The sequence below is a fragment of the Juglans microcarpa x Juglans regia genome, chromosome 6S (assembly GCF_004785595.1).
Source record: "Juglans microcarpa x Juglans regia isolate MS1-56 chromosome 6S, Jm3101_v1.0, whole genome shotgun sequence".
Taxonomy (NCBI): Eukaryota; Viridiplantae; Streptophyta; class Magnoliopsida; order Fagales; family Juglandaceae; genus Juglans; species Juglans microcarpa x Juglans regia.
The window spans coordinates 3,626,414-3,649,076 of record NC_054605.1 but is presented as its reverse complement, the minus strand read 5'-3'; the positions used below and the strand labels follow the sequence as shown (position 1 = coordinate 3,649,076).

The following is a 22,663-nucleotide window of genomic DNA, read 5'->3' as shown; positions in this document are numbered from 1 at the left end:
ATGTTATGAAATGAAATAGACCAATGAATGAAAAGGAAAAGGTTGAAGGAATGAATGAAAGGAAATGAAAGGAATGAGTGTTTTAATATATGAAGCTATGTAACGGTCATGACTAAATGAAAGATAGTACCAAATGAGGGGTATATTGCAATACTGAGTAAGTAGTACTGGTAGTGCAACTAATGCTAACCTTGATTGAGGGATTCCCAACCCGTGTCCATAGGCAGAATTGGGTCCAAAAAACCTCTAACCTCAACACACGAGACATAATAGTATATACCGGCCAAACAAAAGTGATAACATTTAATTAAATGTATCAAATGGTTTAGTTCCTTATGAAGGAATGTACAAGGTGAAAAATGTTTTTATGAAGAATGAAAATCGTTTTAAAGAAAAACTCCATCTTGTAATGTTTTATAAAGGAAAGAAATCATAATGATTTATGTATAGCATGTAGAGGAATGATAAATGCATCAATGAAGTAATGTTTCATGTGTGCTCCACCCAGGAATGAAATGAGGATGAAGCATAGGACATATATGGCCCAAGAAAGAGGTAACAAAAGCCTAGACATATTTTATGTAATGTATGAGCTCACGTTTTGTAAAAAGACTTTGTATTTTAATATAATGGATTCCGCTGCAAACTCTCATTTAATTTACAAAGTAGTTTTTAATTTCAACTATAGAATCTTTTATATCGTAGGAAGGAAATGAAAAGTTTTAAAAAGTTCAATAAATTTGGTCTCGAGTGTTACAGAAATAAACCAAGCCCAGCCCACAGGAAAACAATTACCAAAAAGTTGAAAAAAGTGAGAAAGTAAAGGAAGTTGACTCAGACATGTAAATGTGAAAGCGACATAAAGCTGTTAGGAATTATACATAGACATCTTCTCTTTGAAGAAGGAAAAGTCTTTCTTCAACTTCCATTGTACTGAAAGATGGAAGAGATCATGAGAGATTGTACAATCATCGAACATAGTAGATTTTGCCCCTAGACTCCTTATGAATGTAAGTTTTTATGTCGAATTACGTAAATTTGTGTATCTCTCTTATTTATTTTTCATGTACTTTATTTATTATTTATTTTTATGGACGAACATCCGAACACCGAATCAACGCTTATGCCATCATCGTGGACCATTCATTCAAACCGTCAGACTTCGAGTCCTCTAAAAAAATGCATCAACAATAGTTACATTATTTGCAACTTCCTTGTTCATAAAAAGGTAGATTCTGGATTATCATTCATTTCAAGGGAAAACTTGTATCTATGTGCTATGTGCTTTTAAATTTACGTGAAGTTTGCTTCGATATCCTCATGCCATGTGTTAAAGACGTGTTTCACCACTACGTACTCCCGATCTCCTGCAACCAAAGAGCAAGATGGTTTGGAGGGTTGAACAAGGCCCCTCCGATACCGAAGTCAGTAACAATATAATCTTCTTAGAGTCAATTATTCCAGAGACTTTCATTAGCATACCTAGATTATTTAAATAGAGGACTTGCTTTCTTAGGATCACCCAGACTAACTACCTTGTCCACTATTTGAAATTTGAGTCCCGGAACCTTCTGGTTATCCACTCATTTTAAATGAGTGAATATCCTAATTGTCCCAAAATAAGTAGGCAGGCGTTCCTATCTTTAACAAGCTGGCCTAAGCTTTATTGGGTTAGAGGGGTTTAAGCCTTGAGTGGCGGAATTTTTCGAGCCCCCTTGACCCAGGCCCAAGGTGGTGCCCCGCGAGCCCTTACGGTGGTATTAAAGCTCTTCCACCATGCCAATCCCCTCATGCCAATCCCACAAGCCACTTATCTATGTTCTTTCAATCACGATGGGACAAGAAGTCATAAAAGAAAAGAAAAACTTGCATTAGATCTTGGGATAATATGGCTCAAACTAATAATTTCCACCATGTCAAGGTAACACCTGTATCGCTAAGACAAATGGGTCTTTCAATAGGAAAAATTATAACTTGGTTATGTTTGGCGACATATAACTATGTCATACTTTTTAGGGCTTTAGCTTATTTAATATTATCTAATAAATTTTAATTAGGCTTCCTAAAATGTATTAGCTTATTAATATCATTCAAAATTATCCACTAAACTTTGACGGGCTTTAAAATGAATTCTTGGCTTATATCCCTAATCAATTTCGATCAATAATAACTCGGGACTAATTCAATATAATCGATTCAATCTAATTTAAACTCAATAATTATCCATATTCCATTTTTACTAATATTGAATTTGAGAGTTAGACAGAATGTGATGCACAAAGTGAAAAGCATGCTATCTGAATTATCTATATCAAACACTGATGAGGATGTTCAGGATTTAACTACAAGTAATAGGAGGGTTATATGGGAATGTCCACCTCAAGATTTTTGTAAAATAAATTAGGATGTGGCAGTTGACTCAAAGCAATATAAAATAGGTATAGGAGTTGTTGTAAGAGACGAGGAAGGGAATCTTTTGGCAACTTTGAGGTAGCAACAGGAAGCACTTCCAAATCCACTCCTGGCAGAAGTAACTGCATCTCTTAAAGCAATCAATTTTGGGCTTGAATTGGAAATGTAAAAGGTGATATTAGAAGGGGACTCTAAGATAGTGATTAATGCAGTACAATAGAGAGAGAGAAAAAAAAAAAAAGATGAAAGCTATTTTGAAATGCTCATCTCTGATATTCGAATAACCATATGGTTAGATATGAAAAGTGTTGTTTTAGGACTGGTTTGAGGAGTAAGATGAGATGATAATTTTATAAATAATAGTAAGATAATTTGTAAATATTACTGAAATAGTTTGAGTTGTGTATTTTTTATGTTTTGGAAAATGAGAGAGAAAAAATTAAATAAAAAATATTATAAAGTTAAAATATTATTAGAATATAATTTTATAATATTATTTTTGTTTAGGAATTTGAAAAAGTTAGAATTGTTTTTTATTTTTTATTTAAAAGTTTGAAAAAGTTGTAATGATTAGTTTAAAAATTTTATATTTGAATTATATTTAAAAATAAGATAGGATGAGATGAAATGAAATGACATCAGATAAAAATTATGTATCTCGCCCCATACCTGCCAGTCACATATGTCGTGAGAGCAATGAAGTGTTAGGCAAGGCTGCTCTATGTGAAACAAAATGTATAATTGATATAGAAGACCTTCCTAACTGCATAATGGCTATGTAATAGTGCAAGTTATGAATGAAAGATGGGTGTTTTTTTTTTTTTTTTTTTTTTTTTTTTTTTTTTACAAAAGAAAAACTCCCATGTCCTCAAGTTCCGTTTGAAGTCCCAACGTTCCATTAGAAATAAGTTCTAAAAGAAGGGCCCCCAAAGGACCAAAGGCAAAGTGGTTTTCTCTGACCCCAAAATGCAGAGGTTTCTCTCTCTCCAGGTTGCCTCAAACCTCCCCAAGAAACTCTCTAACACCTCCACTTCCTCTTCACTTCTCCATGCTCGCCGTTTCATACCCTTCTATTCTGCTATCAAACCGAATAACACAGCCCAAAACCAACTTCTCTGCTCTTTTCACCCATTTCACCACCAGTCTCATTCGCGGCATATTTTTTCAGGGAAATCTTTTTATGGGTTTCTCTCAAAGCCGGCGATTGCAAAGCATTTCTTGTTGGACTCCACAAATAATCTCTTGAGGGCCTCAAGCAAGACTATTGCAGATTGTAGAGTTCGGTTTGTTGGAGCTCAATTTCACAGGCAGAGCTTTAGGTTCAACCCGAGTTTTGATTCTCGTAGGCGTGGCTGGTAATGTGTTTGCTTTGTGCTTAAGAGTCTGTTTGCTTAGACATTATAAGAAAAAGGAAGAACATTTGAAATTTCTTTTGTGGAATCTTATTTTGTTCTCTCTGCATCCAAGCATTATCTATAATGTTTATCTGTCCGGGAAAAAGCACACAATGTAGTCATTATGTGAACCGGAAATTGAGGGTTTTTAGATTTCTCAAATTTAGCGCGAACTTTTTAGCCCGAAAAAACTTGTGTAATTTTCCTGAGAATAATATACAGAGCCCTTTTTTTCGCTTCTGGGTTTATGGTTGATTTTATTTGTAAGAGTAAAGGCTGTATACCAAGGTCGGAGAAGGACAGTACGTGTCAGATAGGGGTGTAAATGCTCAATTTCCATTAAGGTTAAACACTCCATTGCTCTTTCTGTTTGTACCAAACTGTCTTCTAAACCTAAACTTCATTTCTCTTCAGTTTCTGATCTTAATATTTTGAATTTAAGATTTAAATTTTATTTTCAGCCCCTGTTTGGATTGGAAACTCACCTCAACTCTTCTCATCTCATCATTACAACTTTTTCAAATTTCCATACAAAATATAATAAACAATTGAATTTTTTTAAATCCAAAAACAATAATAATATTAAAAAATAATATTCTAACAATATTTTATTCTACTATTCACAAACATCTCAACTCATCTCTGAATCCAAATCAAGAAAATCCTTTTTTATTTATAGATTACCAGTTTGTGTGTTAACTTCCTAAAAAATGGATGGGTTTCACTATTGTAAACCATTGTTAGAATGGGACCCTTCTGCTCTTATATAGTTTGCAATTTAAAACTGTTGTTAAGTTCTTCTATGTCAACAAGTTCTCTCCTGTTGTCAGGAGATCATGGTTTCAAGGATTCACTGTTGATGGTGTGGTTTATGGCTTGATTACGGCTAATGTAGCTGTTTTTATGTTATGGCGTGTCGCAGATCCTCAATTTATGAGGAAAAACTTTATGGTTAGTCATTTTTAAACTATATGCTGCTTAATCCTTTTTTTGATAGTTAAACAAAAATTTTATTGTTAATAAAGAATTGGCATAGCTCAAGTAGATGGGATGAATATAAGAACCACACCTAGTTAAGAAGGATAAGTAGATGAAAGGAAGTCAAGAAAGCTTAGTCTATTGAAATCTATAGCTAGCACCCAAAGGAACAAAATGTTGAAAAAGAGGCATTTAAGTTCTTCCATTCTCCTTTATCAATCTTCAAAATTCCGACCATTCTTTTCCTTTCAAATGCACAGCAAAAGACAGATGGGAGTCATCTTCCACATGGCTGCATTTTATGGATTGCCATATAACCCTCTCCAACTCAAGAAAAGGTCTACCACCCTCTTGGGCATTACCCATCAACTTCATAGTGGAGTAGCAAGTGGTCAACTGATTTCCCACTCTTCTTGCACACGCAGCATCAATCCATCACAATGATATGGCACTTCCTTAGGTTGTCAATGGTTAAATTCTTCACTAAGGATGCTGTCCCAGCAAACAATGGCTTTTAGTGACGCCTTACTCCTGATACTTTTCCAAGGAAAGGGAGAATTCACTTGAGAAGTGAGGACCTTGTAAAATGAGCTTTAAGTGAATTTCCCTTTCTTGGAAGCGCTCCAAAGCATTTTGTCTGTGCTTCCAGCTCCAAGATCAATAGAGGATCATAAGGTGAAGAAATCGGTGAAGGCCCCTATCTCCCAAATTGAAATCTGCTTTGAACAAACTTACATCCCACTGAAGAGAGCCATAGAAAACTTCAAATGAATCAGCCACTGAAGCCTCCTCACGAGAAATCCCATGGACTATTATTGGGAAAGCATTCTTGAGGACCCTGTCCCTACACCATAAATCATGCCAAAGCTTGATCCTGGAACCATCACCCATCTCCACTTTAGGGTGTTTAGTGAACAGACCCATCATTTTCTGATATATTTCCACAGACCCACGCTATAGGTCCATTTGCCTCTTTCGTGCACCCTCCCCCCCCAAACACTAAGTCAATTACCTCCTTCCACAAAGCATCCCTCTTCTGTCAGTAACACCACGATGACTTTCCTAGTTGGTCTTGATTGAATCTAAGTAAGTTTTGAACTCCCAATATTCCCCTGGAAATCAGAGAGCATACCTCATCCCAATTAATAAGGTGAAAACTTGAACTAATCCCAATTCCTCCCATGAGAATTGAGAAATCACGTTGGACCTTCTACATGCGATTAGCTAGACTAGAGGGAAAAGGGAACAATGATAAGAAATATGTAGGTAAATGGAAAATAATGCTCTTAATTAAGGTGGTCCTAAAAATACATCCTCTTCCAACTAGCCAACCTGTGCTCCATTTTTTCAGTCAGACCTTCGCAAATGAACTTAGCCACAAAGGAGGCTCCTGAAGGAAGACCAACGTAATTCATTAGGCAGAGTTGATACCTTGCAACCCAATATGCTAGCCAAACCCCCTATGAAAGGAACATTTCCCACTGGAACTAATTCTGACTGGGCTAAGTTCACTTTTATACCAGAAACAGTTTCAAAGCATAAGAGAATAGCCCTTGGAGAGGTAATGCCCACAGAATATTAAAGTGTCATCTGCAAGCAACAAATGATAAATGCTGAGATCTCCTACTGAAAATCTAGATAGGAAACCACCCTCCACCAGAACTGACAACATTCTACTAAAAGCACCCATGAAAATTACAAAAAGTAAAGGACCCCTGAAGAAACCACCAGGAGTACCATTCAGCATTACAGAGAATTGAACTGTGGACATATACTGCATTGTCCTAGAATGCCACTTCTCCCCAAAACCACACCTCCCAGCAAATAATATAGAAAGTCCCAGTCAACATCGTCATATGCCTTCCATATCAAGCTTACAAAGCAATCCTATATCTCTAGACTTAAGTTTCTATTAAGGCATTCATTTGCAATAAGCACAGAGTCTGGAGTTTATTTCCCTCTAACAAACATGCCATAATGTAGATTATGTTTTCCATACTTCTACTTGATTGGGCACTCTGTTTCTAGATTGGTTTGTGTCAGAAGCAAGCTAAGTCTTTAGGATACAGCTCAAGCGGTGTCAAGAAAACTTTAAATAATATAACAAGCATGTGCTTCTGTGAGTGAAAAATGGCTTTTTCTTTAAGGGGGCTAAATAAAGTTAGCTAATAATCACATAAGACTTTGGAACAAAGGATAGACATGTTGACAATGGCTATCTTCCAATCTTCCAATTGGATTCAATTTAATATGATATCTTCCTAAACTCATAACTTATTGATGTTCTCTGAACAGATCTCACTGGATAATATTACAAGTGGACGACTGCATGTGTTGATAACTTCTGCATTCAGTCATATTGATGTTGGGCATATTGTTTCCAACATGATCGGATTATACTTCTTTGGAATGAATGTAAGAGTTCTTTGCTTCTGTGTCTGTTGTTTTATACTTGTGTCTGACAATTTGCAAACATGACATTTTAATCCATTTTTTAATATAATTGAAACAAATATACAATTTTTTAAATAAATAAATAAAATTTAATTTTTGAATATGAACAAAAGATTCAGATTTTTGAGATTTTTTTAACAGCTTCTAGTTTGGGGATGTATGGGAATTACTAGAAATTAGATTTTTATGTGATAAAGGTATTGATAATTGTGTCTCTCTATTTTTTTTTTTTTGGTTGCGTAAATGTACCAGATTACTATAGTCTACACACCTTGTCAAGCTGTTAGGTTTGTTAAGCATATCATCCTAGCTCTAGCCTTACTATTAGGAGCGTGAGAGAGAAGCTTAGGTTTTGTTTTCTGATGAACAAAGGGAGTTTTATCAAAGAACAGAGAACACATTTCACATAGGATGTAATAGCCTTTAAGCCTCATAGAAGGAGGATACATAAAAACTAAATATGAACCCTCTATGGTTAAGATTTTAAAACCACGAAAAAAGATGTTGACATTTGGTCATCTGATGGAAATAGAGTCAGCTGTGTTTCTATTAGTTGAGTCGGGAATCTAAAATTTCTATAAATGATTTGTGCTACCAATTTTTTTATTGAGTTTCCATGTAGAACCCAATTGACTGATTTCGTTAACTTGGATTATCTAATTTTCCTTGTAGGCAATGGAGAATCCTAGTCAGATAATCACTGCCATATGATATATAGGAAATTTGTAGGTTTTATTTAACTTTCCAGTGTGCACTCTTGTTGGTCAGGATTGGCTGAAGGAAAAAGACACCATTTTAATCTTAAGAAACGAATTAGTTCTCTTTCCTGTTTGTTTTGCTTCTAAAATTTGGAGTTTGTAAAATTTCATCTTTCTGTCAATTAATTTTGAGTTTGTATGTTTCATATATGGCTGTTCTGCTAATTTCTCACATTGGCAGATTGGAAGAGCTTTCGGACCTGAATTTTTGCTTAAGTTGTATCTTGCCGGGGCTCTTGGTGGTTCAATATTTTTCTTGGCACACAAAGCCTTTATTGCCTCATCATCAAAGGTACAAATGCCTGGGGAGAGTGACTTAACTAGTATGAGCTGCGATAAAAAGTATGAATCAACATACTTCTCTCTGAGCACTATTAATCAAATTTTATTTGATGAATCTTTCTCATTGATGCTAATATCCTTGAGAAATATTTTTTTATAAGCACCTTTAGAAATAAATTTTGTAAATAATTAGTCCAATGGAATCTTTTCTGGTGTGTCTCTCACGCATTATGCCGTTTTGCAGTGCCTAACTAATTTCTGGTTCTTATCAGAAAGAAGAAAGGAGAAAATAAATTTGTTCTATGGATGACTACAAAGCCTATTGAAACTTCAGTCTTTAAAGAAAATGTGTCAATTATTTTTTTTTATAAGTAAGCAAAATTTATTAATCCTTATAATTAGCAAAGCCCCAGTACACATGTAGTATACAAGAGAAATATACCTAATTACAGCCTACTGCAAACAAAGAAGCATACAAGTCATTAAAATTGGCCCCCTCTAATACAATGGTCTTAGCCCAACGTAACAAAGATTGATAAGAGAAAGCTCTAATAACCCCTGAAGAATGTTCTCTATTTTCAAAACATCATCCATTCCTCTCGTTACATATACACCACATAAGACATATAGGCACCATTTTCCAAACCTCCGCTACTTGACGATTTCCCCGTAATCCACTCCAACAAGCCAAGAGTTCCACCACCCTCTTAGGCACCACCCACACAATGTCCAGCCTTACAAATATATCATCCCAAAGAGACTTCGCCACTTCACAATGGAGAACAAGATGGTCTGTTGATTCTCCATTTCTTTTGCACATAAAACACCAATCCATTATGATAATACCGCACTTCCTCAGCTTGTCTATGGTCCGAATTTTTCCATGAGAGGCCAACCAACCAAAAAAAGCAACTTTTAGAGGCACTTTGCTTTTCCAAATATGCTTCCAAGGGAAAATAGTAGAAGATTGAGAAGTCAAAGCATTATAAAAGGATCTTGCTGAGAAGTTATTGTTCCCGGGATGAATCCACAACAGTTTGTCCTCTACACCATGCTCCAAAATCAATGCGTACAGGGTGCTGTATAAGTCAGAAATATCTCCCACTTCCCAATCTGGGACTGCTCTTATAAATGGCATGTTCCACTGCAGCTGGCCATTTGACGTGACGTGTCCATAAGATTAAGGGAAAGCCTCCTTAAGAGCAACCTCACCACACTAGACATCAAGCCAAAATCTGACCCTAGTGCCTTGACCCACCATAAATCTGAAATTACAAAAGAAATCCTCCCAACCCTCCCTAATAACTTGGAAAGATATATCACGCACTATATTATTGTAAACGTGACCATTGTAACTCTATCTTGCTGTCTTTTTGCTGCAGGGCCAACATCTGTGGAATCTGGACCCATCGAAGACACCAGGATTGGTATGCTTTTGGCAACCTTTTTCATAGTGAGAGCCTCATATCTTCTAATCGAAAAAGGCAACTAAATGAATGCGTATGCCTTCTCATGATTTGTCAATTATACATGAATAAAAATGAATCTTTTTGAAAATGATGTCTACTGATATCTTAAACCAATACTTGGTTCGCTTTGTTTTACAAGACAGTGCCAGTTGGAATGAAACTTTGCAAATTTGCCTTAAAACTTGGATTTCCAAAAAAAAAAAAGACATTTGATTTTATCCATTGCTTTGTTTCATTAACTCTAGTGCACATCACACCAGATTGATCTTACATCCATTGTGTTTATAGTCCCTTGTTATTTTTCCGATACAGTACAGTTTTTCCCAATAGATTTTTAAGGGCAAGAAACCTAATCCCTTATTTACATTCAGGCAAAAGCAAATCATTTCTTTGTTACTTAAACTATATGAGTTGTTTTATGATACAAACCAATGCATGGAAGTCATGAAAAATAATTGATTAGTATTGGTATATACCTTCTCTTCATTATATCATGGTTTACATTTGTTTTCTTGAGAAAACTTGTTTCAAAGCTCTTATTTTCTAGAAAATGGTGGAGGATTGCAGGACACTTCCTGAATTTCGTGTAGCATTTGCTGAAACATGAAACTTGTTTGACTATTGAGTTTATTTGTGTTGTCTAGGGGGCAAGTGGGGCTGTGAATGCTATCATGCTGCTTGATATATTCCTCTTTCCAAAATCTACCCTCTATTTTGAATTTATTATCCCAGTCCCTGCCATCTTACTGGTAAGCTCACCTTTAGCCTCTATCGATTTGATTGTGTGAGACAAATACTTAAATTCCTCATAATACACCTTTTGTTAATTGTCATTGCAGGGGATCTTCCTAATAGGAAAAGATATCTTGAGGATAATAGAGGTATGCTCAATTTCTTCTATGACTAGCCATTTTCCTTAACACAACTCAAGCTTTAGAATTTTCTATGGATTGAAGCAGGTTAAGGGTAGTGTCATGATTATATGGGGGTATACAACATAACAAAGTGACTCCAGTTATCTTTTGTACTGCTTGATCTGCACTGATGCTATTTATTTATTTATTTTTTTTTTTTTTCTGTTGGCTGTGAGATTCAATATATGCAGGGGATGTCAAATATGAATTTTCCCATTGAATCATCACGTCTTCCATATTCTTGTCTGACCGCTAACTGACCTTATCTATTGTGAATTTTCAATGCCCTTTCTTAATTCTCTAAATGAGACAACCCTGCCCATATATGGAACTGCATGATAAGTTGATAACCTCTGCCAAATTGTCCTGATAAGCATCAGGTGCTATTGATTTAATAATCTCAATTGATGAATCTTTAAGAGCCCCTGCTGTAGGAGCAGACCAATGCATCATTGAAGATATGGGTTTATATTATTGCTTTTGTTTTACTGTTGCAGGGAGACAGCCATATATCAGGAGCAGCACACTTGGGGGGTGCTGCAGTTGCAGCTATAACCTGGGCTCGAATTCGGAAAGGACGTTTCTAAATCATACCTAAGTTTGAAAAAGATTTTTCTAAATCGTACCACAATTCTATAAACTCCTTTCTCTGGTGCCATTATCGTTGGTTTTCCTTTTCTTGTGTTTAAAACTCCCCATGATTACTTGTAATGTGATAGGCTAGAAACGGTGGAAACGTGACTGCTTATTAGGCCAGTCAGGTTTAGAGTTAGTGCATGTTAGGAAATGCATCCATTTTTCCTTTCTTACTCCAAAGGAAATTTCATGAAAATAGCATGTTTAGCAGCAGTACTACTAGGCTTCTGTGTTTCTTTTTTCCCATCAATTTCATGAAAATAGCATGTTTAGCTAGGTGTAGAATGATTCATTGACCAGTCTGGTATTACTATAAGCGGTACAAGTACATTATATTCTCCTCCCATATTTGACCACGGGGGTGGAGGTAGATTGTAATATCCCTAACTGGAGAATGCAGACAAGCGCGCACACAGATGAAATCCCAAAAAAAAAAAAAAAAAAAGGAAGAAAAATATAGATAGAGGAATTGGAAAGCTTAGTTATGACAGAAAATTTAAGTCTCAAAATACTAATTTAAAAATGGAAATTTGGGAGCTACTATGTAGTATCTAGTGCGGCTTCGTCGACACTTGGTGCTCAACTATAAACATGGTGGAGTTCACCTAGGTGCTATAGCGCCCACCCTCTTCTCTTCTTCCCCCTTTTCCTTCCTTTTCTTCAATTTTCTCACAACCAAACCTCCTCCACTTGTAACTCGAGGCACTACATCAAGTCCTGGAGGAGTCGAGCAATGTGAGTTTTTGGCCTAGCCACTCTATTCCTCCATTTTTATTTCCTTCGTTTTCCTGGTAAAGAATAAGTGTCGAGAAACATATAACAATTCCGACAAGGCATAATGTGCTTGTGTGAAAATGTAAAACAAACTTTGGTATTGAGCTTAAGATAGTTTCAGCCATGGAGCGAAGGTGTTCGAATGTGAAGGGGTTTTAACATTTAAAAATGGAGCAACGATAAGGGATTGGATGGAAATGCACCAAAGATTCATCTTTGGCTTGTGTGTGGGTTTCTGCTATAGGGTATATTGCAGATCTATGCATAAAACATGAAGGAGTTTTATGTCTTTGCTTGAACCGAGTCGCATAAATAGGAATTATACATGAAGAACTTCTCTTTGAAGAAGGAAAAAGTCGTTCTTCAACTTCCATTATACTGAAAGATGGGGAGACACTAGGAGAGATTGTACAATCATCGAGCATAGTAGATTTTTCCCCAGACTCTCTCTGGATGTAAGTTTTTATATTGAATTACGTAAATCTGTATATATCTCTTATTTATTTTTCATGTACTTTAATTATATTTTTTTATGGACGAACATTTGAACACCGAATCAACGCTTATGCCATCATTGTGGACCATTCATTCAAACTGTCAGACTTCGATTCCTCTAAAAAAATGCATCAACAGTAGTTACATTATTTGCTACTTCCTTGTTCATAAAAAGGTAGATTCTGGATTATCTTTCATTTCAAGGGATAACTTGTATCTATGTGCTATGTGCTTTTAAATTTACGTGAAGTTTGCTTTGATATCCTCCTGCCATGTGTTAAGGACGTGTTTCACCTCTACGCACTCCCTATCTTCTGCAACCAAAGAGCAAGATGGCTTGGGGGTTGAACAATACCCCTCCAATGCTTATATCAATAACAATTTGAATCTTCTTAGAGTCAATTATTCCATAGACTTATTAGCGTACCTAGATTATTTAAATAGAGGACTTGCCTTCTTAGGATCACCTGGACTAACTGTCATACCCACTATTTGAAATTTGAATCCCGAAGCCTTTAGGTTATCCACTCATTTTGAATGAGTGAATATCCTAATTGCCTTAGAATAAGTAGGTGGGTGTTCTTGTCGTTAACAAACTGGCCTAAGTTTTATTGGGCCAAAGGGGTTTGACCCTTGAGTGGCGGAATTTTTCAGACCCCCATAACCCAAGCCTAGGGTGGTACCCCGCGAGTCCTTGTGGTGGTATTAAAGTCCTTCCACCATGCCAATCCCACAAGCCACTTATCCATGTTCTTTCAATCACGATGGGACACGATCTCATAATAGAAAAGAGAAACTTGCATTAGATCTAGGGATAATGTAACCAAGGCCAGCCAAGTCTATTAAATATTTTTGGGCTTATGTATAAAAAAGTTCATTTGAATTTTAACGAGTAATTTCAAAGTAACTTACGGGCCAAAAATTTATTTTAGCAGAGTATGAATTTTATTGGGCTCAATGATTGGACAAAGGCCCAAATAAAAATTCACGAACCAAGTCGGAATATTTAGAACTTGGCCCAAGAAAATTTTTCTAAACATAGAAGTTATTGTTGGATGAAAGATTTATTGTGGACACAAGGATTATGGCCCAATTTATTTATCAAGTCCAAGCCCATTAACGTGTCTAATTTCAAGCACGAGTAATGCTACAGTCATGGAGTGTCTAAGCGTCATGCAGTCATATTGAAAAAAGAGTAGGGTCCACTATTTAAAAATTAATTTCTTTCATGTGGATCTTATATTTATTCATTTTTTTCAAAGTAACTATGCATCGCTTGCACACTCACAACTGCAACTATTATTTCTCTTCATGCATACTAGAGTTAATTTTAGAGTCCCCTTTGTGATAACATTTCTTAAACTACTATCTTAAATATATTTAAACCTATGCACATAAATCACGCGGCACCTTTTACATAAATTTCTTTCAAGTAGACGAGGCCACCACAATACTCAGCATGCACGGCATGCTAATTGCCATGCATGTCCTTACATATCCTGGAAATAAGCACGGAGCAAACTTTCCACCACCTGGCTTGATTGTATAAGATATTAACACTAAACTGTTTCAATGGAAATTTTCACACATTCTCATTGACATAAAAACAGAGCTATATACATGGCTTTACAATTCTATTTTTTGGAAATACACAACGGTTAAGGCTACAAATATTTACTACATGATTTCAGGGATGACAACATTGTTTACAACGTGATTTTAGACTAGGAATCTTCTGTATTGACTTGTCCATGATTTGTGCAATCTTCCTTGATACGCCCATGCAAGATTGAGCTTCCATCGGCAAAACTAATCTTGTGACGTAGAAGTTCTATGCATTGCTTTGATAGAGCCTTTGTCAATAAGTCAGCAAGTTGATCTTGTGTATGAACATGTTGAACCTGGAATGTTTCACGTTGAACTAAGTCATGCACAAAATGAAGATCAATTTGTATATGTTTGATACGTGAATGTTGAACAAGATTGAAACTAAGATGGGTTGCTCCAAGATTGCCATGTAGGAGGAGAGGTGATGCTTTAAGTGGAAAACCGAGTTCAGTAAAAAGGCCAAGAAGCCACATGGTATCTGAGGCTGCATTTGCAAGGGCTCGGTATTCAGCTTCTGTCATGGATCGTGCAACCGCTTTTTGTTTCTTAGAACTCCATGAGATAGGATTAGAGCCTAGGAAGGTAATATAAGCTGAAGTGGATGTCCGATCATCAATATTTCCATCCCAATCCACATCTAAATAGGTTGTTAAGACAAGGGCTCCAGCTCTATTAAGTTGTATATCATGAAAAATTGTTTGCTTTAAATAACGTAGGAGCCTTTTGGTTGTTGTTCAGTGGGTGCTAGTTGGCCTGTGCATGAACTGAGAAAGCTTGTTGACAGCAAACGAAATATCTGGGCGTGTCAAAGATAGATACTGAAGACTTCCAATGACCCGACGAAATTCTAAACTGTCCATAGGAGTTGTTCCATCAACAAGTTGAAGAGGCATACTAGTGGAAAGAGGAATTGATGGGAACCAAGGTGGGCCTAGTCCTAAAAATCCTTTGCAACTTTCAGATGGGTCAATTACAAGGTCAAGAGCCAAGAAGATCAAAAAGGCAATGCAAAGATTGATGTAATCCACTTGAAACAAGTTTAGCAAGAGCCCAACATTCAAGATGGGCTTGAAGGATAGCGATCAAGTTTTGATTCATTTGATAAGCTATAAAAGATAGCAACAACATGACTTAAAGGCTTTGGGCACTTGAAGGTTTTCAACTTGTTTGATTCATTTAAAGGACTTATTTTATTAGTTTACAATAATTGAGTTTATTATGGGAATGAACTAAGGGAAGCCTATGCAAGGGCATGTTGGGAAAGTTATTATTTTATTGAACTAGGGTTAAGGTTAGTAATGTCGCCGAGTTACTGTAGCGTCGTACTATAGCCGCGACATTATTCACTTAGGGGTATTTTTAGAAGTTGTGGCTTTATTTTGGTTAGGGTTTTAATTAGATTTTGGTTTAAATACTCTTTGTTGCCTCATTTTAAGAAGTTTATGAAATTTGATGAATTTATTCATTGTAGTTGAGTTTTACTCCTCTTATTCTTAATTGAACTTTGAACTTATCAAAGGTAAATCCCAATCTTTGTGGCGTTCCTCCTTGTAATCTGGGTTCTTGAGACGAGGTCTTCAATGGGTCTAGATTTTAATATAATCTAGGTTCTTGAAATGAGTTCTCATCGGGTCTAGATTCTCTATCCATTTGACTTGATTTTGACTTTCTTGGGTGAGTTTTTAATTTGATCGTGACTTCAAGGGATTCTATGTAACGCCCCGTTCCTAGAGGTCTGGAGAGTTAACTTTTAATACCTAAAATCAGCTTAAATAATACAACTATAAAATCTAGAAAATCCCATAAAATATTAATCCATTTAATCAATCCAAATATCTAAGTTTCCTCCATGGGGACAATAAAGAAAATCTCAATAACATAAATTAAAAACTCTCCAAAACTCAAAATTATCCTTAACTCATCAAATCAAAATACCCGAAAAATAAAATTGGTTTACTAACTACGACTCTCAAATAAGCACTTGTACCCTCAGGCACTTATTCCACTTCGATCATCACACCTTGCTAAAACTTCCTATTCTTGTACTCCAGCTGAACCATCAAAATTATCTGAAAAATATATGGAGATAAGGGGTGAGTTATCAACAACTTAGTAAGCAGATGACATATACTAGTGTGTAAACATGAGCATTTGCAGAAATCAGAATGCAGAACAAAACATTTTCATTTTTAGAGTGCGGAAGCAAAACATGTTATCAAAATATCAGAGCGAAGATTTAGAAATAATTTTATTCAAAAATATCCTTTTGACATAGCAAAAATGATCATCATCATCATCAAAACATCATATTAGAACAGAAGCCATGTATAACTCCCGTGGTAGGGTTGTGCAATCTGCGGATAACCAAGCAGAACATAAATCACTCTGTCACCACTACTATAACCCGTGGCAAGGCCGTATCCACTATTATAACCCGTGGTTGGGCCGTATCCACTATTGTAACCCGTGGTTGGGTTGTATTCACTATTATTACCCGTGGTTGGGCCGTATCCATTATTATAACCTGTGGTAGGGCCGTACTGAACAGAACGGAAACAGAATCAAATTCAGAATCAAAGATTCATGCCAAAGGTTTTCAGAGATCACATCTTATCCAAACAGAGTACTGAACAAAATCATATTATCTTCATAATTAAAACAAATCCAAAGTATATTTACAATATTTATGCACAAATTTTTATATTCGCTCTTTTTGCATAAATCATAAATAAAATGTCAAAAATAAGCTCATGTCTACACCAGTCATGATGGAAAATATTTTCTTCTTAAACAGAATCTCATGAATAATGTAGAACAAATAACTGAGGTAGTTCAAATTTTTTTTTTATAACCAAATATGTATATTTTTCAAAAAGTCAACCTCAACTCATTTTATTTTAATGCAAAGTCTAGTATAGGAACCCCGCTTACCTGGACTTAGCTTTTTCAGAATTTCCTTCAAAATGTCAAACAATAATTAATCGTTACCTATAAAATAATCACGTAATTTTCGTAAATTTTCAATTAATCTCATATTTCGATATTTAATCCTAAACTTCTAAAATAACCTATTTAATTCCTCAAAACCTAAAATTCTCATAATTCTCAAAATACCCTCATTTTCCCAAAACCATCAATATCCACTTAATCGAATAAGAAAATTTATCGAATAAGTATAATGATAATTATATAACTCAATAAAAATTAATATCCAAAATATCTAAAATACCAACAATATTTTATAAATAAAAAGAATACATTGGTTTCTAAAATTTCCATAAAATAAGTCATGAAAAACTTCTCTCTTAAAAAATAGGTTTACTTCCTTTAATTAACAATATTATTAAAATACAAAAATAATATTTATTGACACTTAAAGCAAAACTCATTTAAACATAAACCCCAAAAACAATAAAACTTCTCACCTGAAAACATTAGGTTAAACCTACCTTCCATATATATATATATATATATATATATATATATATATATTAGGTCAAAAACTAGTAAGTACCCAAGTTAAAACTTTACTTAATATCATGTTAAAGTACTTAAGTGATTTATGTAATCATAAATATATAAGAGTGTATTAATACGTAAATAAAAAAATTAAAAGCACATTAATAAAACATTTAGTAAAAGGGCACTCATGTAATTTCCTTCATTCCTTTGAAAACCGAACAATACCTACGTAAACAGATGCCATGACCTACGTAAACATATATCTTGTATAGTAGGGGCTTACACACGGAGGAATCACGCGGCAGCAGCAAGGGCTAGAGGCTTAGCAACGTAGCGACGGTGATCTCAGCGGAGCACTGGAAGCGAGGGAGAGTGAGAGAAAGAAACACAGTGAAGGTATGAGTGAGAGACGAAGAGACTATGGCGTACGGAAGGGGAGAGAACTCACGGTGGGACAACGAGAAGGCGTACAACTGGTCGGGAGCTACGTGTGGTGGTTTTTGTTGTGTAACGTGGCTGAAAAATCGAGGGGCACAAGGAGAGGGAGAGGCTAGCGGAGGAGCTCAGTGGAACGGCCTGAGCAAGGACTGCTCTATTTTTCGGATGCAAAACAGAGGAGTTTCGGATCACTCCGTAGATGGTTGTTCTCGACACTATGGTGGTAGTGCAGCGGTGAACGGCGGAGGAGCTGGACTACCAGTGATGGTCAAGTGGAGGTGACACACGGAGAAGTGGAGTTGCGATCCGTGGAGATGCAATGCATGCACGGTTGCGTCAATTTGTATGGAGGGCAACGTGAATTCTGGTTGGTGCACGGTGGAGATAGGTTGGTTGATCAGAGGCTTACGAGGGAGTGCACTGGTGGCGGCAGTATGGACGACGGAGGATGGCTTACGTGGGGTAACTCTCGGTATGGGAGTGCATGAGACCGAGGGGAATGGAGGTTGGGCTTGCGATTCTAAGGTGGGCGGCTAGTGTTTGGGGTGGTTTTAATAGCATGGGAAAAACCTTTGAGTGTCTATATATATATATGAGGTGAAACCCTAGAGATAAGAGAGACATGTGTGCGGATGAAAGGCTGAGCCGTGTGTGTGCATGCATGCTGTGGACGAGAGGAAGACCTAGGGGCGAAAAAGAAAATATAGACGGAAAGAAAAGAAAACAAAATAAAACATGTGGGAAGAATAAACGTGTGAAGAAAATATAATAAAATAAAATGAACTAAAAATAAATAAATAAATAAAAATAGAACTTGATTGGGTCCGGGTGTTACATTCTATTCTCGCGGGTTCATATCTTAAGTGGAGACATCCTTTGCACCAATCATATTGGTGGTTGTTAACAGGTCACGAACATACTTATGTTGTGATAAAAAGAGACCCTGTCGAGTAGGTATAACTTCCACTCCTAGGAAAAAATGAAGAAGACCCATATCTTTAAGAGAGAACTTGTCACCAAGTTGCTTAATGGTGGAGTCCACACAATTAGAGTTATTTTCTATAATCACAAAATATCAACATAGACCAAGAAATAACAAGTAATGGAGCCTTTTTTGTAGATGAACAGAGAGGTATCAGCTTTGGAGTTTTGGAAACCAAGCTCAAGAAGTGAATTTTTCAAAGTCGTGTACCAAGCCCTAGGAGCTTGTTTGAGCCCATAGATGGACTTTCTTAATCTGCACACATAATCAGCCTTGGACATATCCTTAAAACCAGGGGGTTGCACCATATAGATAGTTTCAGTTAAGTCTCCATGTAGAAACATATTATTAACATCTAATTGCCCTCAATATCATTGCACAAATCAACGAAAAATTAACACCCTCCACTTTTCCTCAATGGCGTGCTCAATTCGAAGCCCTTCTCATTAGCTACGATCTACTTGACTACGTCAATGACACCTCCCTTTGTCCCCCCTGCAAACAGCTCCACTGCCTCTTTAAACAAAACCTATTGGGTTCGGCAAGATAAGCTAATTCTCAATACAATTTTAGCATCTACATCTCCCACTATCACTCCCCTCATTGCTACTGCCAAAACCTCTCATGAGGCTTGGAAGAAACTTACCACAATGTATACTAGCCGGTCAAGAACTGGGGCTATGCAACTCAAGGAGGAGCTTACCTTGATTCAACATGGAAATTGGTTGATTACAGACTATTTACATGTTGTGAAGACCTTGGCTGATGAAATCGCCATCATAGATCACTTGATTTTGGACGATGATCTCACCCTTTATGTCTTGAATGGGTTAGGGCATAAGTTTCGAGAGATAGCAGCGCCAATCCGAACAAGGGAGACTCCATTGGCGTTTGAAGAACTGCATGATCTCTTGGTAGGCCAGGCACGAGCTCTGAAACAAATCTTTCATCACTACCACCCAATTTTTATTTTTATTTTTTCCCATAAAACTGCAACAGTCCACGTTCACCACTCCATGCACATCTCTATCCCTCACATTTACGGCAACTGTCACAATATATATATACAACACGTATACGTTAGACCATACTGGTGTTCCTTCCTATAGCTAGGGTTGCCACCGCTACATTTTTTTCGGTGAAACAATTTCTTCATGTTGTTAACCAGCCAGCACCCGAGGCCAAACAAAATAGATTTGCACCGAACGCCATCCTCCGCACCGTAGCATCACCAACCTCATGCACGTTCATCCTTCCTCAGCTAGCACCTCCATAAGCCAACCACCATAGCCCACTGTCCAGCAGCCGCTTCTCCTAGCGTCAACCACGAGACCACCATGAACGACCCACACCGTCCCAGCCCCACCACAGCTCAATTTCTATTCACTCGGAGGCAATAGTAAACTTCTCCACGCACGGCATCTAGCAACGGAGACCCACGTTCACTCAGGAGAAACTAGCTTGCCGAGGTCTTCCACTAACGGCAGAAGCCACCAACGCCACCACCCCTCCCCCATCTCACGGAAACCCAGCCGGTTGTTCCCTGTTTTAGCTCCCGAAAACAGAGCAACAACAGCTCAGTGCCCATCTCGTTCGGAGCCATCGCACGGCGCCAGCCCCACCCCGTCGTCACCACACTGCACAGAAAGTTCCGCCCGGCACCTCACGCCACCCCAAACCGCCGCTCTCGCTTGGTAAGCTCATGCCGTGCTCACGGTCCCCTCTCCGATCTCTCTCACCATTCTCGGACTCTCTTTCTCTCATCACTTGGTTTCTCTTGCTCATCACTCTCTTTTTTTTTCTCTGTGTTCAGCCGTCGGGTCAGCCACCTCCCACTCACCCTGCTCCGTCGCAACTCCCTGCCACACGGTGAGCCCGTCGCACGGCCCGGGGTCTCTTTTTGTAAGTGAACATGATTTTCTTTTGCATTGTTACGTAAAGCTTTTTAAGGGAGAAAACTGTTTTGTATTTTACAATCTTACCCTCTAAGTTACAATCTAAATCATAAGGTCCAATCACAGCCCTCCAATCACAGCCCTCCACATAAGTTGTTTAATTTACATCTCGTGCCTGCCTACAGCTGATCCAAAAATACAGAACTCTCCAATCTTCTTCTGCCCGCGCCCTCTTCCATCACTCTCTGCTCGATCGAGTCCCGCAATCACCCAGATCGACGCCGCCCCCTCTCCACTCTCCCACCGCTCCCATCGATGCCACCCACCCCTCTCCTCTCTCCCATCTGAAATCGCTCGGATCGACACTGTCCCCTTTCCTCTCTCCCATCGCTCCATGGCTGCCCCAAGCTCACCCCTCTCCTCTCATTGATGCCGGACTCCCCTCTCCCTCAACTGTCTCCTCTCTCACCCTCAGATCTCTTCGTCCCCCTGCAGCTCCCAACAAAGCAATAGGCCCAAAGTTCAAACCGAACTTGAAGTTGCCTCCTCCAAAAGTTGCAGTGTAAGGGTTCGATTCCATCTGCTATCCTTGTGAATGTAATGAAAAAACCATGGCCGCTCAAAGAAGAAGGCTACGAGGAAGAAGATAGTGAAGAAACAGAGGAAGACTGTTGAACTCAACAATTTTTTCCCCTATCTCTCGCTCTCGAGTTCTGCATTTCTGATTCAAAAGTCAATTTTTTCTTATTCGACGGACTGGTGTTCTTTGTTTTTTGAATGGGCTCTTAGCTAATGAACGACTACCAGTCATGAAGGCCAATGGTGATTTTTTTTTTTAAAGCAAATGGTGATATTATTTCTTATGAATTCAATTTGTGAATCAGAAATACAGAATTTTTTGATGCTCTGGTTTTTTGATCTGGATTGGATTTGTGATATTTGATGCATATTTGGGTCTGTGATATTTGTGATATTTTGTTTTTTCTTTTCTTTTTTCACACCCAAAACCATCGGCGTCGGACTAGTGGCAGTGGAACTCTGGTTTCTAAGCGGCGGTGCTAAGGAAATGAAAAATCTCCTCTCGGCTTGGCTTATTCCTCTTTTGATTTCAGTGTTTTACCATGTGCAAGTGTGTATTGTAAGTTTGGTATAATTTATGACGTGGCAGCAGATGTGTGGAAGGCTGTAATACTGAGAAAAGCAGCCTGACCGCTTAGAAGCGGGACTCTTATGTTAATCAATGATTGAGGTTATTTCAAAAAAAAAAAAAAAAAAAATCATAAGGTGTTTTAATTATATTTTTCGTTGGGGTTGTTTTACGTTGGACCTAAACTTCACTGTAGAAAATTGTTGTGTTATTTTAAGACGACTTCAGTTCAATTTAAACTATTCCAAAAAATTGTTTAACAGAAAATATTTAGGATTTTTAAATTATATTAGTTAGTATTAAATTTTTATAATTAGATTTTAGTAGTACATAATTCAGAATTTATTATCATCAAGTGAATATTGATTAATGTAGAAAAAGATGGTATTTAAGAGTTAAGAGAAATTTTAGGTTTTGAGGTATTAAAATAAGTATTTCAGGTGTAATTACAAAGTAACTGCTCAATTAGATATTTATTCAAGTTACATGAATTTTCTATAGGTGACGATTGATATTGGTTTGGCACTGTTGTGAAGATATTCTGAAAAATTAAGAAGTTCAGGTA

General features: G+C 37.2%; 1 protein-coding gene across 3 annotated transcripts; it reads left to right on the top strand.

Annotated features, from left to right (window-relative positions):
• The first annotated feature begins 3,324 nt into the window (after positions 1-3,324).
• LOC121237323 (RHOMBOID-like protein 12, mitochondrial) lies at positions 3,325-11,510 on the top strand. Of its 3 annotated transcripts, none has more exons than XR_005934905.1 (8): positions 3,325-3,767; positions 4,637-4,757; positions 7,080-7,199; positions 8,178-8,338; positions 9,661-9,731; positions 10,392-10,496; positions 10,587-10,628; positions 11,159-11,301. XR_005934905.1 is itself a non-coding variant. In XM_041134015.1 (8 exons), the coding sequence occupies exons 1-8, from the start codon at positions 3,379-3,381 to the stop codon at positions 11,246-11,248; spliced, it is 1,023 nt and encodes a 340-aa protein (XP_040989949.1). In that variant the 5' UTR covers positions 3,328-3,378; the 3' UTR covers positions 11,249-11,510. The 3 variants fall into 3 exon arrangements, 1 of the variants encoding a protein (XP_040989949.1); XR_005934906.1 differs by having other exon boundaries at positions 3,326-3,767; positions 9,661-9,705; XM_041134015.1 differs by having other exon boundaries at positions 3,328-3,767; positions 8,178-8,288; positions 9,661-9,705; positions 11,159-11,510.
• Positions 11,511-22,663: the final 11,153 nt, after the last annotated feature.

Coding starts and splice junctions, on each gene's coding strand:
- LOC121237323 (XM_041134015.1), top strand. CDS start 3,379: ATGCAGAGGTTTCTCTCTCTCCAGGTTGCCTCAAACCTCCCCAAGAAA. Junction 4,758..7,079: donor TTATGAGGAAAAACTTTATG/GTTAGTCATTTT, acceptor TTCTCTGAACAG/ATCTCACTGGATAATATTAC. Junction 7,200..8,177: donor TATACTTCTTTGGAATGAAT/GTAAGAGTTCTT, acceptor TCACATTGGCAG/ATTGGAAGAGCTTTCGGACC.